The 18,522-nt window shown below is 52.3% G+C and overlaps 4 protein-coding genes across 4 annotated transcripts; 2 read left to right on the forward strand and 2 right to left on the reverse strand.

Annotated features, from left to right (window-relative positions):
- Window positions 1-2,547: 2,547 nt before the first annotated feature.
- On the forward strand, window positions 2,548-3,975 carry J4E90_006446 (uncharacterized protein; the record flags this gene model as incomplete). Its single annotated transcript, XM_051435991.1, has 2 exons — window positions 2,548-3,753; window positions 3,812-3,975. Coding segments are annotated over 2 exons (1,370 nt in total), but the record flags the coding sequence as incomplete, so codon positions are not given.
- Window positions 3,976-6,834: 2,859 nt separating this feature from the next.
- J4E90_006447 (uncharacterized protein) lies at window positions 6,835-14,645 on the reverse strand (the record flags this gene model as incomplete). Its single annotated transcript, XM_051435992.1, has 8 exons — window positions 6,835-8,451; window positions 8,504-9,152; window positions 9,199-9,969; window positions 10,079-10,745; window positions 10,800-10,953; window positions 11,003-11,164; window positions 11,211-14,074; window positions 14,126-14,645. The coding sequence occupies 8 exons, from the start codon at window positions 14,643-14,645 to the stop codon at window positions 6,835-6,837; spliced, it is 7,404 nt and encodes a 2,467-aa protein (XP_051289786.1).
- Window positions 14,646-15,224: 579 nt separating this feature from the next.
- J4E90_006448 (uncharacterized protein) lies at window positions 15,225-16,144 on the forward strand (the record flags this gene model as incomplete). The annotated part of the gene is made up of 3 exons (XM_051435993.1): window positions 15,225-15,307; window positions 15,355-15,405; window positions 15,502-16,144. The coding sequence occupies 3 exons, from the start codon at window positions 15,225-15,227 to the stop codon at window positions 16,142-16,144; spliced, it is 777 nt and encodes a 258-aa protein (XP_051289787.1).
- Window positions 16,145-16,301: 157 nt separating this feature from the next.
- On the reverse strand, window positions 16,302-17,934 carry J4E90_006449 (uncharacterized protein; the record flags this gene model as incomplete). The annotated part of the gene is made up of 2 exons (XM_051435994.1): window positions 16,302-17,026; window positions 17,079-17,934. The coding sequence occupies 2 exons, from the start codon at window positions 17,932-17,934 to the stop codon at window positions 16,302-16,304; spliced, it is 1,581 nt and encodes a 526-aa protein (XP_051289788.1).
- Between the last annotated feature and the right edge of the window lie 588 nt (window positions 17,935-18,522).

Below are 18,522 nucleotides of genomic sequence, written 5' to 3' on the forward strand. Positions count from 1 at the left end.
ATATTCTGATGGCTACAGCTGGGGTAAAAGTCACATCCGGAGTTCGGGCGGGCGATATCTGTATATTCGACACAATGCTGTCGATTTAGCTACTCGATCTTCGGCATCCTCGTCATTCATTCTGCTTCGTCCAAGCTGTCGTCACCATATGTCTCGAGCTTGATTTTGCGTCGGCGGTTCAACCTCTTGATCAGCGCTCTGTCCCCCAAGACCTGACAACACTCTTCCACGCGACTCCTTCATCATGGCCCAGAGCAAGCTCTTCAAATCCCTAATAGCATCCCACGTGGCTTTGTCTAAGCCTGTCCCGAACCCTCTGTAGGAACTCCTCACCCAATGCATCAACACCGGTAACGGGTTCAGTGTCACCATGCTCAGAAAAAGAATCCTCCTCAAACTTCAGCCTACACAACTATGCCGGGTGTTGTAAAAGCAACTGCACTGCAAGGTTCGTCATCTTTAAGATATGTCAACATGGCAATGAGTGCTCGAATGTTCCGAGTAGTAGAGGTCGCTGGCAAGCAGCAACAGGTGCAGCGTCTCCTTGATCAGCTCACAATGCCAGCCCTTACTGACCAAAAGCCCCAGTGAAAGCTGACCGCGGTCGTGGAGAGGCTGGATCTAGGGCGATATCGAAGAGCAATAGACGTGATCTTTCTCTACACGAGCTTGGATGCTATGAGAGGGCAATTGCTGTGCAAAGTGGTGAAAAATGTTGTAATGCGTCAAAACATAGAGAAGATACGGAACAAATTGAGGGAGAAGGGAAGGCCATCTAAAGACAAGGGCTGTATAATGAGCTGTTATCTGAGTTTGACAAGGCTGTTGACATCCTGGTACATTTGGTCCCTGATCAGTGATTAAAAGCAAAAACAGACACGGCATAAAGTTCCGATACGAAAAACAATAGAATTTGCGGGATCCTCTCCCGTAAAGTTGCGGCAACTTTAATCCCTGATCCATTCCTTGCCATGTTGTTCTGTGAAGATTGAGTTTCTCTTCCTCATGCCGGTGAGTGTCAAGAGTTTCGGAGAAAGGTGCGGACAGGTAGGCACGTGAACGCATTGACCGCCCTGCGTCGAGAACCACGCCTGGATCGTTTCATCGCACACTTACACCTGCAGCCTCAGCTTCATCATGGCAAACTCCGCAACTTTAATGATTTGTTAAGGGGTCGCGGTGACCCAAGGAAAGGTCCAAGGAAAGGTAATGCAGGGCGAGCAGTGTGACCTGGTTGCGCAGCTCCCGGGAGCATGGATTCCGCGCAAGATAGCTCATTTCTCCCCTGACCCGGTGTTTTGGAGTGTTTGTTGATGATCAGGTGTTCATGTTGGACAGTCAGGTACCTGCGCTGGCCGAGCTTGGATAGCTGACGATCATCGACGAAGACATGGGAGACCGGCGCAAAGCGGCAAGATTGTGCCAACAACGAGGCGAGACCGCGACTGTTCGTTACCGCTATCTTGGTCTGACATGGAAATGCGCTCGCATCGATGACCGGAAAGCTGCAAAGTGGGATATCGGCGAGCTGTGTTGCCGGCCATCGAGATACCTGCCGTTACAGCTCGAACGACAATCAAGAGTGGAGCTGATCTCCCTCGTTCCGTTAGCCGTGTCGATCATCGCGTCCGCTTTGGGCTGCCCTCGACGCGCTAGACAGAACTTGCCGATGACGCTGAACCATATGTTCCGAAAACGCAAGATCGACGTCTTGGTATGTAAGTCCTCGGAAGTGCAGATCGTCAGGGGAGCCAGCCATACATGCAAGCCTAGGGTCACAGAAGACTCGGTGGGTCAAGACAGATGTATCGTGAGCCTCACCACCTCGCAGATGGCCAGCAAGACGAGGCGAGTCCCTAACGAGACAGCAATCTGAGCACAATCACCGCGGACTTCCGCAGTGTCTGACCGCCTACAGATTCTCGCCCCAATTTCGAGTCCCCCACGAAAACTAAGACGTGTCTTTGACATCTGTTGCGCAACCTAACTTACTCAAGCCCATGAGTAGCGTTCCGGAAGCTTGAAGGCCGGGATCTACCTCGAGATACGCGCTAAGGATGAGGGTCTAGTCTCATTATCCCTTAGCATGCGTGGGCCATACCCCAGAGGATCAAATCTTACTCCTCAGCTAGGCTAACAAGCTTCAGAGCGGTCTACGTGCAAGAGGCTCATCGGCAACGGCAGTATCGGCGATGCTTTCATGAAGATCGCCAATGCGTGCGCCATGACTAGGCAAGCTGTAGCTCTAGTCTTCTCATCATGGTATGGCTTGGTGTAGGATCTCTCCACCCCGGTGACGATTGCGGCTTGTCTTGGGCCTGAGCGTCTAGGAGAGTATCGATTGACTAGACGTGCTGACTCGGTGTATCAGAAAGTACCTGGGTGCTTTGAGGGCATATAAACCATACTGCAGTCCACCTACAATCATCATCCAGCTCACCTACCACACTCTTTCAGTTCTTTGCCAATCGCTCAGTTCGCTTTAGACTAATAATACTTATCCCTCTTAATATCCACCAACCCACCAACAAAACTCCAACCGCCAACATGCGTTCCTCCATCGCCGTTAGCATCATTGCTCTCTCCACCTCGGTCCTCGCAGCCCCTACTCCTCAGGTTGCTGGCGTCTCCAACCTTCTTGGTTCCGTCACCAGCACCCTCGGCTCTGTCACCAACCCCGGTGCCGGCAACGACAACCTCATCCAGGGCAACGGCAACAGCAACGGCCAGAACAACGGCAACGGAAACACTGCTGGCAATGGCAATGGCAACAACAACGAGGCTGGTAACGGCAACTCTGCTGCCAGCGGCAACAGCTTCAACCTCAAGCCCCTCGGCAGCAGCATCCTGAACAACGGAAAGCGTGCTCTTCTTGACAACCTCAATGGCGTCCCGGTTGCTGGAACCATCGTCAGTGGCGTCACTGACGGCAAGGGTGGTCTCCTTAACGGTGTCACTGTTGGCCCTACCACCGATGGCCTGACCAACGGCATTCCTGTTGTCAATGGCCTCGTTGGCCGTGGTGTTACCGACAACCTTGACATCAGCCAGCTGAGCCAGACCCAGCTCATCTCCCTCCTCAGCCAGGTCACTGGCGCCCTCCAGGGTACTGGCAACACTGCCACTGGCACTCTCAAGCCGGTCACCGACGCCACCGCCCCTGTGACCGATGCTGTCAAGCCTGTCGCAGGCGCTACTGGCGATGTCTTGAAGCGTCAGTTGAACCTTGGTGGTGTTACTGGCACTGCCGGCGGCCTTGTTGGCGGCGTCACTGGCGTCACTGGCTCCGCTACTGGTGCTCTCAAGCCCGTTACTGGCCAGCTTCAGCCTGTCACTGGTGCTCTTAAGCCCGTCACCGGTGCCACCGGAGGCCTCACTGGAGATCTTCTCAAGCGTCAGTTGAACCTTGGTGGTGTCACCGGCACTGTTAACGGCCTCGTTGGTGGTGTTACTGGCTCCACTGGCTCTGTCACTGGTACCCTCAAGCCCGTCACTGGCCAGCTTAAGCCCGTCACTGGTGCTCTCAAGCCCGTCACCGGTACCCTCCAGCCTGTCACCGGTACCGTCACTGGCGCTACTGGAGGCCTCACTGGCGATGTCCTCAAGCGCCAGGTCGACCTCAACAGCGTTACTGGCACCGTCAGCGGCCTTGTCGGTGGCATCACCACCACTGCTGGCTCTGTCACCGGCGCCTCTGCAGGCAGCGGAAACTCGCTCCTCAACAACGGCAACAACAACGGCCAAGGCAATGGCGTAAGTCTCCTTCCAACACCCCCCTATCTCGAGTGTCAGCTAACATCACCCTTCACAGAACAACAACCAAGCCGGTAACGGTAACGGCAACGGAAACAGCGCTGGAAACGGCAACCAAGCCGCCAGCGGCAACGACTTCAACGTAAGTCCCGAAACCGAGCTTCCTGAGATCAACGGCCCGCTCGTCGAGCTGCCTGACCTCAACATCGCTCCCACGATCAAGTCAGTCTAGTCTAGATCATTGGGTAGTAGCTAGAGTTTCACAACATGTGCTAACGGTCTCTTACAGCTTTAAGTGAAGGCGACTATGAATTGAGTGCGATATACTCGGGACGATTTTCCTTTCTACAATGACGATGGCATACCCTGGTTTGCTGGATCTCTATACATATTTAGTAGTAGTACCAATGTACTGTTTTGGCCACCGAAAAGCCTGCATTTCTTCTAATCGTTCCATGCGTGATGGCTCAGTAATAGAAGTTCCCAACAGCTTTACACACCTTCAGTCAACAACAGAGGCCACAGTCCTACGATTCGCCATCTTCATGCTTACACCTCCATCCCCATGTCTACTTCCGTGTCGCGTACCTGAAGCTGTCCTGTCTATTCGCTATTAGCAATGTGTTGAATAACTGTTATCACGAGATCTACAAATAATGAAAGCTTTGTTTGGCCAACTTGTATCAGCATTGACAGCAGCAGTAACATCACGCCAGTCGTGCATGGGCACACTTATCGAAAGCAATGTCCTGTATAGCCCTTCACACAGGGTAGGAATTGATGAAGATAATTAACGTCATTAGGTAGTACTTGCTCCTCTCGTGCTCCCAAAACACCGTACGCATAAGAATTATTTTGCGACGTCATTAATGACCACCAGTAGTGGGTAGCTAAAAGGCAATTAGCACAAAGTCGTTGTACGTGTCGAGCTGAACAACTTACGCCGAGGTAGACCTTGAAGGAATCGTAGATGAGCCATTGGAACGCAGTCAAAGTACCAATCATGAATATACGAACAGGCAGTCCGTTCCAAAGGCCGCCAAAACCGATCTTGCCGTATATCCTGCCGATAGCCTGACCAGCGCCCTCGCCAGCCTTTCGGTCGCTGTTGAGCTTTGAGACCATCACGTCTACTATATGTTAGCTCATTTCCGCGATTCGAGAGTTTTTACGCAATGTTCTCAACGTACCTGCGGGATGAGAGACGACTGCACATCCGACACCAGCAATATATCCACCGAGAAAGCTTACACCGGTTTGCTGCAAGGCCCCGTATGACTCCTTTGGCTTACCCAAGAAGCCGTAGATTTGCTTGACTGTCTCTTCGAATGTCGCGAACTTGACCATGGTGTACGGGATTTGACGCGCCCACAGTGGGTACAAGCCCTTGTACAGGCCACCAACACCCTCCTCCTTGATCACCTTCGACCAGCCTTCTCTCAGTGTGTTCGCGAACGGTGGCATGGTAGTCTGCATGCGGACCTTGATTGCTTCCATAGGACATAGCGCGATGTCGGCGAGGAACTCGGCGGAAGCGGAGGCAGCTAGGTATACGACTGTTTGCGGCGCGCCGGGTGCCAGCTTTTCGCCGTAGAGGTATTTGAATACCTCGTAGAATCCGTACTTTCCAGCACCTTGCATGGAGTAGCCGATAAAGGTTGGTGTCCAGCCGAAGAATACGCCCCGTAGACCTTCTTTGGAGTAAATCATTTTCCAGGCTTGTGAGTTGGACTTGTAGAGGTTGGAATCGACTTGACGGCGGCATTTCACCTGGAAAACATTAATTAGCAACCGGAAGCTTAATTGACAGCCTGTCAAGTCCCCAAGCCATCATTCGTTCTCTGCAAAAGTATGCGACTTACCAGATCTAGCGGCGTGACCATAGTGTGTGTAGGTCCACAAGCGATAATACCACCCATCGTACACGCCGCAAAGTACGAGCCTGAGAAGAGCTCGATCTTCCTTTGTGGCTTCATCGCGTCCAATTTGTTGGCCATTGTGAGTGATTACCGAATTCCAATCGCTTCAATCGCGTTTATGGCTTTGATTTCGCGTGCGGTATGGTAGCTATCGTCGTGTCGGCGCCGGTTGACTGGTATAATCGTTGTCGCGTGCTGCTTCCCAGGATGCTGTCGCAAGCGAAGCAGAGATTGAGGATTTGTACAAAGGATAGACGAACGCTGATTAGAAGAGAGAACGGGAGATCGGATTAGACTACAAAAGCCGACCGGGGCGCCTTGTTATGACCGCACAGCTCCAGGGCTTGGATAGTTGGAAAGCTTGTCCGCAGCTTCCGCAATTACCTCGCTATGACGTCGCTGTTGCAGGTGGGACGCGCGACCACCGCGCTGACGAAGCTTAGCGTGATGCTTATCGATACATGAACCCCCGACCCTCCGCGAACTGTCGGATCTCGCTACCAACAGCGCAATGAAAAGTCCCGTTCTGCTATGTTGGATGTCAATTAGCTTTGCGACAAATGCGGGGGGAGAGAAAATATTCCAAATTTCTTCACGTTGACTTCGTACGAAGTAAGGTCCGCGACTTACTCGACTGCTCGGGCAGCTTCACGCTGGAGAAACAAGATGCTATTATATGCGTGATAATCATTATTATTTGCTGTGTCGTGAAGAGGCTGAAGGTCGTCAAGCGTGATCGTCATACCTGGTCTTTAATATACAGACTCCCCCCGTCTAAGTACGCCAAAGCACCACGCTATGCCGCCCAAGCATAAACAATAAAGCAAAGAATGATGAAGAACCGAAGCCAAAACGCCAATGCCAGGGTGCATCACCTGCAGTCCACATGAAGCATCAATCCCTATCAATGACTCCGTCGAAGACCCGGAATCTGCAGGGCTCAAAAACCGTCTGCATATGCTCTCATGCTCTCATGAAACCCATGATTCAATCCCCACCACCCTGAAATCTCGTTGAAATCGTGATTCGCTCATCTGGTAACAATGCGAGCCTCAACTCTTCGCTGAAGGGCCGCTGCTGGCGCCGCCATACCACAAAGAAGCGAAGATAATGAGCGGATGGAGCTGGGTAAAATGCGGGCGAACGGAAGGCCACCCAACAATTACATGTTGTTATCGTGTATGTTGTCAGTCTCTGAATCACTACCAAAGTCGGAATGATCATAGAGATCTTCCGCTGATAGGCCATCGTCCTGTGGCCATGTCTCTAGCCTTGGCTCTATCTCTCCAGTCCAGTGTGCAATTCGAGAGCTGTCGTTGGTGTCGTCTCTGTATGGATCCAATTCGGGATCCTCGCTATGGATCAGATCGTAGAGCTGCTGAACGAAAAATCGGCAAGTTTCGATGAGAGGAGATAGATAAGGTTTGAGCATGCCGTGATCCTTCTCGTACAGAATGCGCTCCATCATCTCGGTGGCCATCTCGCGGAGTACTCTCCACCTCATTTGCACCAGATCTAGAGGCCATCCTTCGTAGCTCTTGTATAGCTCGCAGACCAGCATATGTGCACCTTTTCGCACACTGTCTTGTGCGTGTAGCAGCAAAGGAGTGGCCCATATGCGGCTTTTCGCGATGATCCATGTAAAAAATATGTGTCGGTGCTTTTGTTGAAAGATGGCCGCATTCTTTGTTTGCAGAAGACCGCCAACAAAATCCAGAACCGCCAAGCCTCCTGGTACATGGTCATCGTCCATTCTACTGGCTGACGCGACCGCCTTCGAAACCGTTGTCACGATCTTGTAAACGTTGTCCACCATCGGAGAGCTCTCGCAATACGAGAGTGCCGCTTTCACGTAAGAATCGCAGAAAGGGGCTTCGAGGGAGACACCCTCGTAGATGCTCTTCAAAAGATTAGTCTGGACTTGTGGGTCCTGCCAATTGAGCATCGATTTGACAATATCGCCCGGGTGGAAGTGTTCCAACTTTGTCTCATCGAACATTTCCAAGGCCTTGTCTAGAACCGCGATCGCCTTCAGGTCGCTGTCCCAGTGGTACAGAACTTGTCGTTCATGGAATGTTAGTGGAAACCTCGAGGTCTCCCGATCCAGCGTAGACAGACGATCGTGCTCGTGGCGAAGAGGTTGCAGACTCGTGTTCATGCGTGAGAGCAACGCTGATACGAATCCAATGAATCTGTTGTAGATACCCGACTTCTTGCTTATGATTCTCCAGAGATCGGGTTGGTCGTCCTGGAATCTAGCGTACGAGTGCATGCAGAGTAGCCTCAAGCAGAATACCAGGAAGCCATGGTCCAATAGAAGACCGGTTTCCAGATGGCCCATCTCGGCAAGTTGAGTCAGCGTGAGATAGAAATCATCCCAGCCCCGTACGGCCATGTAAGATTCGTCTGCAATGGCACGTAACCTAGCGGTAATCTCTGAAAGTATACCGTTTGTCGGAGTGGAAGATTCCAGATCCATCTCGTTGTCAGCGCCCTCTAGACCGTACAGAGCGGGCTCTTTCTCTCGCAAGACTTTGAGACAGTCAATGAAAAAGCTGCGCATCTGGGACCGCACTTTAGCATGCATGCAGCGAAGAAGCATGTTGAGAAGGGCAATATCGTCGGTAGCGAGTATCTTGAGAACGATATTGCAGCAGGTTGAGCATGGAAGGACCGACCGCCGCAGCTGCAGTATCGTCTCGGAGAAGATATCGGCATTTGTATGACGCCAGACGATGTGCCCTAGATGCGCAAGTACTATCTGCAAGGAGTGCTTTTCCTGTAGGAAGTTAGCGTCTCGGACTTAGTAGGTTGAAGATAACATGGCGTACCTGCGTGTGGCCTTCGGAGCAAGAACCGTGGTTAAGTGTACGTGACATAGCATGCAGCTGCCGCACGAACCTTGTATGATTGGGGTCGAAGCGGGAATATTCTCGGATAAACAGCTCGTTGGCAGAATCAACTTCCTTCTGGAGAGTTGGCGGCATGGGAACCTTGAGCGTTTTCCCGTCTGCAGAAGTGACCCACTCACGCTGGTCATCATCCACAGCGGTGCGGCGTTGATAGAAGAGCATATATGCCGAGTATTGTTTTGGTATGCGGTTGTATGAATCGTCCGTGAAGCCTCCGAAAGCTTTGTAAGCAATGTCTGCTGGGTCGAAAGACCCAACACTGCTATCATCAAATTCCACCCAGGTTTGTGCCGTGGTTCCTGTGGGACAAGGTCGCTCACGAATGTAAGAATAGTAATGACCGTGCTCGCAGGTGCCCGTGTGTACGAGCACACCAACAAGATCGAACATATCGGCTTCTTTTGGCTTGCTTGGGTCACTGAGATGGTCGACATGGTATGCGCTAATGTCAATGGTCGGTGGGAACTCGAAATAATCGTAGACCTTCCTACGGCTAAAATCGGCCAGGTCGAATTCGAAGCGCTTTAGATGGAAGATGAGGTTGTCGGGCACCTCCTTGAAACAGGTCCTGATTTTGTCAGCTTCTTGCTTTACCAAATATACATGCGACTCACCGTTTGACTGCGTCGACGTATTTGCCATCGCACTTCTCGCACTTGTACTTGTTGTCGCCTTCCATGACATCGCCTCTAACAAAAGCCTGGAGACTCTCCTGTAGCGTTGCTTTGCCCAAAACATCGCATTGTATTGCAAAGAAAGGCTCTGATCGTTCCGAGACATGCTCACATTCCTTGGATTTGATCTGATTCAAGGTTTGCCCTCCGTAGAATGAGCGAAATTGCTGCTTGTGCTCGTCCTTGATGAGCTGTCGTTCCCACTGATCGAAGAGGGAATTGTAGAATTCATCTGCGTCCATCTGAACGCTGATGTCTATTGGCATGAGTTCTGAGTTCCTTACGCAAGCTGCAAAGCTCCGGGGATCCGCGGATTTGCGGAAGGAATGCTGCATGTTCGTGAACAGTCTCTGGGTCTCAAGAAGAAGTTTTTGAGAGCCACTGGCTTCCTGAAGCTCCAAACCGAGAATAAACTTGCGGAAATTGAGGTTCATGAAGAGCTGCGTGAGAAGCGAGTTCGCGTAACAGATGGCACGAGGGTTGTACAAACCCACATAGCCTGTGCTAGAGCGTATTTCCAAGGAGCGATCGACTGCAAGCGTTGGTATTGCTGGCTCATTCTCCTCGGTCTCTACGTCTGCTGCAAGTTTGACCAGGCTATTGTACGTGCTGCTATCCTCAGCTAGTGCAAGCATGAGATCGTACATCTCATGCCTTGTGTGAGACTCCAGTATGGGAGCAGTGGCTGCGCTGACCACTGCAGTAGAGGAGCTGGGCCATGTCAGTATGTCACTTGACTAAAAGAAGAGAGAGTAAGATGCAAAACTGAGGTGAGGTCAATGCGAACAAGCGAAACATGGAAATGATGTGCGTGACTTACCTCTTCGTAAAGATGTACTTCCTGAAGATCTTTTCCATCAAGTCGCCTGCACCAAGAGGCTTCTTAAAAGACTTGAGTGACAGTATGCAGCACAGTATGAGTTTCGTAAGCCCAAAAACGACGCGGTCGATGTCGTCCCGGCCGACAAATTCCTGATGTTGGTGATCCAAGAGCAGGTCGCTCCAAGATGTTAGGTAAAGTCGGAGTGAAGGTTCGTCCCGTTTGTACTCGTCCTTCGCCCGGAAGACTTGCTCGGCAATGCTGAACAGTTGCTGTGATTGAGCGGGAACGCACAATGAGCCCGGAATGAGCTCGGAAATGACTGCCCAGAATTGTGTGGCAATCTCGCCTTTAGTGATCGGACATGTGGATGGAAGGTCGCCGCCGCAGACGGATGTGATCTTCTGAGCGACATGCTCTCGCACAGACTGCCTGGGGTCGCTCAACAGTAGAACCCGGTGGAGTCGCGGAGTTTGAGGATGCTCAACGAACGCTTCCCAGATAACTCGAGAGTGGAGTGAGGCCTCTAGGATAGTGCCGTAGCAATCCTGGATTACGGTAGCATCTTCATTTGTTTCCAGTGCCATGCATAGGATCGTCACAAGGCGGTTTCCGAGCCGTGCGCCATCTGAGAAGTAAGCAGCCGAAGCGGCGGGAGAAGGGCGTTCTGCTTAACATGAGCCATGAACCGTGATATAAGACGCGCCAGTGTGAAACTTACCTCTAAGGAACTCCAACAGAGCATGCACGAGTACCGCTGCAAGCTGCAGCTCTTGGAAGCTCGAGATGTTGTCGCTGATGAGCCGAGGATTGAGAAGAGCCTCGTTCAACTGGCGTATGGCATGGCCCAGGAACTTCTCGTCCAGATTAGACTTCTAGCTCGTTAGTACAACTGTATCAATAAGTATTGTCGGACCAACGTACATGACGGATTTGCTCTGCCAGCCTCGCCTCGAGAGCCAAAGCGGCGTATCTCGCCTGATAGAACTTTCCTGGAGGGAAGAGCTCCTCTGATAACGCCGCACCGGTCACGACGCTCTCTGCAAAAGCATACCGCGCCGGAAAGAAGCTCAAGTAATCGAATAGCTGCTTGTGTTAGTGAAATGCATCTTGATCTCGAACGGGTACCTACCATCTGACTGATGTTGTCATCAGAGTCCATTAAGGAGAACAGTTCGTCGAAATGCTTGAGTACGGTAGATTCGAACACCGAAGACCCCGTACCCTGTCCGGGCATCGGGCGAGTGACTTCCGCGTCTGGTGCCCTTTGTACTAATAGCTGTCCCCCAAAGTCGACGCCATTAAGCTTCTCGTTCGACATCTCAGTGATGTTGAGCCGCCGACCCTTTGCGAAAAGGTTGATTTTGGTGTATCCCGATACGTGACATAATCTTTGGTAGAGGTCCTTTACTGTAAGATCCGCACCCATCATCACGACTTGCCTGTCGTTGCCGCACTGAAACCGGATCGCGATCGCGTCACCGTAAGGTATGTCTGTTTCGTCGACTTTGGAATCTGCTCTCCGACTTCGGTTGAACTCTGGTTTGTGGCGTATCTTCTCCAGCAGTAGTTTCTGAAAGTTAATGATCCTGCGATAACGCTCTTCATTCTCAAGAACCATCTTCTCAGTTGCAGTGACATCCATATTCGATAAGTCTCCATTGGAGGATTGAGCGCGTATGAGCCTGCATGCCGAATGCATCTCCTGCATACATCTTTCCACTAGAACGACATGAGCGGCTTCCACATCTGCTAGCATAACGCCATCGGCTTCGTTGATCTGTACGTAGCGACTGGCAAGAAGACGGGCGGCGCGATCCTCAATAGTGCCTTCCGGTGAGGATAAAACCATGGACCACAGCACGTCTGCACCGGGGATCTGTAACACACCCTTTTCTCCTTGATCAGTCCCCACGAGCTGCCGCTTCATCGGGAAATTATAGTTGGCAACAAATTCGAACATGCCATTCGTGTAAATGCCGGTGTTCATGTGTACCATATGGGAAGAGACAAGTTGTCTGCAGTAGTTGTTGTCCGGGGCGAATTTGAGCGTCTGGGATAATTGCGCCCATGCCAAATCCCTGGTAGTGTTCGATAGCGCACGCGTACCGATTGTGTAGTCCCACAGCTGCTCATACATCTCAACGGGTATGGCTGACCCAGCGCAACAGATCATAAGTGCTAGAAGCTCCAATCTGCAACATAGAGCTGTTTGTTGACGTAGGGATGATTCGGCATTCCTCTCAGTCTCAACAAACCATGCGATCTCATCCAGAATCTTGCGTGTGACATCCTGATTCTTTTGGAAAAAATTCTCGTCTTCAGAAGGGATTGGTGCGGCGAGCGCGTAGATGACTTTTGCGCTTCCAGTCGCTTTCGTCGAATGACTGTAAATGTGATCCGCACAATCTCTGTAGATGGAATGGCGCTCTTCAACAGAGACATTAGGAGCCAGAGCTGACAGGTAATTAGCAGCCTCGTGATGCAGGTCTAACATGTCTTTGTCCGTATCCGCCTGGCACATTGTGTCGCGGATGATGCGGGTGCAAACATTCCATGGCCTAGCAGTATCTTCTCTCGCGGCATAATCTTCCGGTGATGCTTTCTCCAGGATCTTTGGGCCCAGCTCCCGCAGGAATCGAGTAATATCCACGGTGTAGCTCCTGATAGGCAATTCATAAAGTTTCGTACAAAAGTACAAGTGATCTGCAGGCCTCATCATGTGCATGATTGCTCTGAGCATGGCCAGTGTCGCGGTAACGACACGAGGGTCAGGACTATTGGCAACGGTGTTCCAGATAGCATCCGCTTGGTCATCTGTCCAACGTCTAGTTACGACAAGAAAACCAACGATGTTACCGCTGCGCGCGATCAGTTGCGGGTGTGAGTCGACGCTGACAATGTAGTCAACGACGTTCCCATAAAGCAGAAAGTCGGCTAGATATCGCATGACGGGGTGTTCGCCTGTCGAATCGGGGTTGTTGTACTGTCTCCAGATCTCTACCAAGGAAACATCCATCATAGCTATACTCATGACGCGTAGATCCATCTTACCTTTGGTGAGGTATCGGCGCAGAAGCTTGAACTTCCAAGCGTTGGCGACTAAAGCTGGAAAGTACTGAGGCTCATCGCGATACTGGTGTTCGGGTCCAGTACGATCGACTTCAGTCGGAGAAGAAGTAGTCGGCGAATCTACGCTCCTGAAGTCGAGGAACTTGTCCACCAGATCCGATTCGATATCCTTATCCCAGAGACAGAGCTCAAATAATAGCGCGTGAAAGTACTGAATCAAGTCTCGAGCGGAGACAGCATCGGTGGTTCTACTCAAGTCGAAGAGGTCGTCCATGTATTTCTCCAAGAATTGCAATATTCCGCGACAGAACTCGGAGCGATTGGGGTCAGTCGCAGGGCTAGGATCCTGGAACATCGAGCCGCCCAATGAAGTCAGGACCGGGGCGGCAACCAACGCAATCTGGGTTTGCACGTTCAATGGCACGCGGTGGAAGGCCTCGCTGGATAGCCGTAAGATATTTTGGGCACCGTTGGCAGCCATAAAATCCTTTTGTAACAATCCGATCATTTTGCGAACATCGACAGAATATTCTTTGCTCACCATAGCGAATGCAGGTGCCTTGTCCGGGCGAAGAATGGTATACCAGTTTCGCATATGCTTCTGACTAAGAAGAGGCAAAGAATATATCTCACCGGGACGAGGTTGGGAGAGTAGCCATACGTCGGCGAGGAGGAGGAGGGAGCATGCCCTGATGTAGGCACTGAGGAAAGCGTAGAACATGTCGCCCGCACGACGATCATCCAAATGGTGGCTAAACGTGGCCCTGCGTGAGAGCAAATTGTGCACCAGTCGAGCGAGGTCGTCCCAAAACATGGCCTTGCTCGTATAGAAACCGTGTAAGTCTACCTGGGGGCCAGGCTCGGGTAGATCGGTCAGCCATTGCGAAATGCTGGGAAAGAAGTGGGGATCGATGTCGTTGTCAACTGAAACATTTTAGTATCGCAGGCGTTTAGTGGATGTGAGACATGACTTACCTCCTTGAACGTGGTTGGCCAGGTCGCGAACAACCGTAGAGTAACTCCCGTGGTGTGCGTAGGGGAACCGGCGAAAATAATCTTCTGCGTCCACCTGCACGGAGAAGGCGTCTGCTTCATCGTCGTCGTCTATTATCATGATGGGCGGACTCCCGCGCTCGTCCTCGGAACTAGTAATGAGTATTGGAGACTGGCCCGGGGTAGGAGAAGCAGCCTCGAGGAAGTTGTCAGGATTGGTGTAGTCCTCATCTCCACCGTGTACCGGAGAAGAGGGCGGGTGTGAGCGTATTGTCATTTCTACCTGCTTTTCCGAGGGCGACATGGCGGTGTTGACGGGAGTTTGTGGGTCGGTAGGCATAGCGCATAGACTGTTGCTCCCGCTGTGTAGGCGGGGGCGTTTGCGGGTGAAGCTTGCGTCGGCGTCTTCAATTGAGTCGCGGCGCGGCGGCGAGGCAGAGGCGGTGGTTGGCGGCTCGTCTGCAGCGACAGGCTGCACTGTGTCGTTGTCCGGCGCGGTCATGACGGTAGAGGGCAGGCGGTGCTGTTTGCGAAAGGACTAGGCGTGGCCGGCGACTGTTAACACGCGTGCAGGCAGGTGAGGCCAGGCAGAGGCAAGCAGTTCCCCAGTACAGGCAACAGCAGCAGCTCCCAGCCTTAGTGACCGATAGCCCCGCGCGGCGGCAGGGAAAACGCGGGGGGATTGGGTCTCATTAGCGTCAGCGACTGCAACACAGTGAATTGAGGGTATGCGCTCCGAAGGAAACGGTTCCAGTTGGTAGGCAGAGCTTCAGATATTCGGACGCGTAGCTGAGAAACCCCACTATCGTCATCCTGGTTCGTTCCCGCTGTGGAGCTAGCGCGCCGCTAGTGAGGGAGCGCTAAGCTTTATCCGTCCAAGAGCGAGAAATCCTCCTTCTAATGCAAGGCACGCCGGTCTACTCCACCTTACAAGTCTCACTTATCTAGACTGAGTACTGACAAGACTTCGGGCGCACTTCGGTCAGCTTGAAAACTACTTTTGCTGTTTCGACGTTGACGACGTGACCATCACCACGGTCAGTGGTACGAGGAAGAAGGGTCAGAAAGCACACAATTCGTCATGGCCCCTGCGACGAAACAAACCGCGAAGGCCAATGCAAAACCTGTGTTCAAGACATCATCGACATTTTCTGAGACGCAGTGGTGGGTGGTACTATGCCTCAACCCACGAGCTATGCTGATTTGTACAGGCCCGAGATCACACGCGAGGACGAAGAAGTCATATTAGAATTGCTATCCAAGTAGGTACGCAGAGAGGAGCTTCATGAACCCGCGCTCGCCGATTTCTGACAGTTGCATCACAAGTTCTCCCAATTCGGTCATTAACAATTCCATAGTCTTATTACGCCTTTAGGTGACCATCGCAGAACCTATATCCACCCATCCAAAGGCAAGAAGCGCAAACGTAACACCAAGGCAAACGAGGATGGCCCCGAGAACACACCCCCATCACCGGAAATTGGCAATCACTTGCTCGTTGGCATCAACAGTGTCACTCGGCATCTAGAGGCCTTGGCCGCAGAAAACGCTCCGACTACAGCACCTGTTTCGTATCCCGAGTCTGCTCTAGAGGGCACCAAAGAAAAACCCCCGACGACAGACTGTTCCAAAGAATCTCTCAGACCTTTAAGCATGGTCATACTAACACACCCCAAGCCCTCATTATCACCCGCACATGCCCACTTCCCAACGTTGGTCCACTTGTCGGCTCTCTCCCCATCATCTCCTGCTTCGGCCACATCCGAGACAGCTACACGACTCATTCCATTGCAGACAACAGCGGATACCCGGCTCGCGTCTAGCTTACACGTTCCCCGCGTAGGTGCCTTGGGAATTTACACAGGTGCGCCGGGAGCGAAAACATTGGAGCTATACGTCCGCGAGCACATTGGGCTGACAGAGTGCAAGTGGGTCGGCGAGGCTATGAGCGCAGAGTGGAAGGGATTGAATGTCAATAGCGAGATCCCTGGCTCAAAGTAGGTGACAATATAAGGGCAAAAATAATATTGGGTTCTTTGGTATAGATATATTTCGACGCTCGTGAGGGATCAACAAAACGCCTGCAATGCACATTCTTCAAGTTCAATAGCTGCTCCTGGTAGATCAGTGATTGTTCGAAGAAAAAAGAGTACTGCGCTCATCCCAGGAAGTTCTGGACAGCACCTCCGACGTTCTGAAGATCTAGCAAGAACGTGTCATGGCCGAATAAGCTCTTCTCCTCTCCAAGCTCGATGTGCGTGACGTTCTTGTTGCCAGTGCGCTTGAGTGTCGTTGCAATTTCCTTTTGCTGCCAAGCAGGGAAAAGAATATCACTGGCGACACCTAGAACAAGAGTTGGAGTATTCGCGAGTGGCTTCAGACCTGCCACGAGGTCGGCCGGTGGTTCGTTTCCGTCAGTCTGAGCTACAGCATCGATGTCGGCGGGCTGCTCCTTCTCCTCATAGGGCTGATCAGGCAAAGTCAGACTGCAGACGGAGCTGCTGGTGTCGGATGTGATATCATGGCCGTCCAAGTATGCCTGCATTTTACCGCTGTTCGCCTTGCGCACCTCGTTGATGCGGTTACGGTGCTCTTGTCCCAGATCGAATAGATCCATAGCCTTCGAAACGTAGAGCAAGCTGTTTGGATCGTACTCCAGACACCATTTTTCTCCCGCATGATCGAGGTATGTTTCAATGAGGAAGTCGGGGCAGAGAGCAGGTGGCCGCGAAGGATCGGCACGCCGGCGGCCAAATCGCTGCTCCCATTCGGGACCACTCCGATACGTGACTGTAGCGATTTCTCGGGCAAGCTTCATACCGCCGTGTGGAGGAATGCCGTCATAGTAAAAACCGCGAGCCCAGTTGGGGTCCATCATGAGTACTAGTTGCACGTCAACGATTGCGCATGGCTGACCTAGAGTGTTTGTACTGACCTTGCCGCTGAGTGTGTCTCATGGCGATACTGTATGGGTGGCTGCGCGCACATCCGCTGATGCTAACGAGACGGCCCACTCGTTCCGGGAAAAGCGTTCCAGCTGCCAGACTCTGCATGCCACCCATGCTCGATCCTACACTCGCGTACAGCTTCTGTATGCCGAGGTTATCCAGTAGTCGGAACTGCGCGCGTACCATGTCCTCCATTGTAAGAATCGGAAATCGAGTCGCGTAACGCTCGCCGTTCGCAGGGTCGATCGAAGAAGGCCCAGTCGAGCCGTAGCAGCCTCCAATGACATTTGTGCAGATGACGAAATACTTATTGGTGTCTAGAGGCTTCCCAGGCCCAATGAACTTCTCCCACCACCCTGGCTTCGTATTCGTCTCTGTGCTGTGGGCATGACTAGATGCGGATAATCCAGTGTGCAGCAAGATGGCATTGCTCCTGTTGGAGTCCAGCTGCCCCCACGTTTCATATGCGATGTTGAACTCTGGCAGTATGCCGCCCCAGTCGAGCAGAATAGGCTGGGTCGAATGGAAGTTTAGCGTGTGTCCGGAGGTATACGAGGGCTCGGGCCCTGAGGACGCTCGTTTTCTTGAGAGAGACGCAGAGCGAGACTCGTGCGCGTCGAGGCATGGGAAGGATAGGGCGGGGTTTGAAGATTCGACTTCTTGGGCGGCAGCGGCGTGTTGGGCTTTCCGTGGTGTCTGCTGGTGCAGCTGTCTAGTAGCTTGGTTCGACTGCTGCCTCGCGAACAGCAGCGAAGTCTGAGATGGTCTCTTGGCGAAGCATCGAGTAGTGGTTGCGGTTCGTGATGCTCGCGCGCTGGCGAACAAACTACGGGGAACGCTCATGGCTGTAGCAGTTGCCCAGATGAAGCGCGTATCAAGGGCAGATGTATGCGAGGGTGGAGACAGTACAGAGACACCATGATGACGCTATATTCACGATTACAAACGGGCTGGACCGTTGACGGACCCGTCGCGCGGAAACTGATGGGAATGCGACGATGTCGGATCCAATGACGTCGCGGGGAAATTGCGTGCTTCCCTCGCACGATGCCCGTCCTGCCAGCCTTCTTTAGGTAAGCACCCGCCTCTACGAAGACCTCGGGAACATCACGCCAAAAGACACCGTGCGCAACATGACCGAATCGAGAGATATCGAACGGGGAAGCACATGTCGGTCCCCAGCGGAGATGTTCGGCGGCATAGCTTCTTGCGCATCACGCCTCGAGACCGCTCCTTGAACGAACCAAACGATAACTCAGCAGAACGCAAGGTGCAACTTGAGCTCCTACACCCATTCGCATTTTGCTAAGACCTACCTACATTTGAGGCGTTCATCAATGTCTGCAGTGCTTTTGCCGCACAGAACTTGAGGAGCACAAGAAATGTGCTAGCATGCAGTCCAGGACCTAAGATTCGAGAGCACCTGTATGT

Source organism: Alternaria incomplexa (assembly GCF_024043165.1).
Source record: "Alternaria incomplexa strain BMP 0042 chromosome Unknown scaffold_9, whole genome shotgun sequence".
NCBI classification, from domain to species: domain Eukaryota; kingdom Fungi; phylum Ascomycota; class Dothideomycetes; order Pleosporales; family Pleosporaceae; genus Alternaria; species Alternaria incomplexa.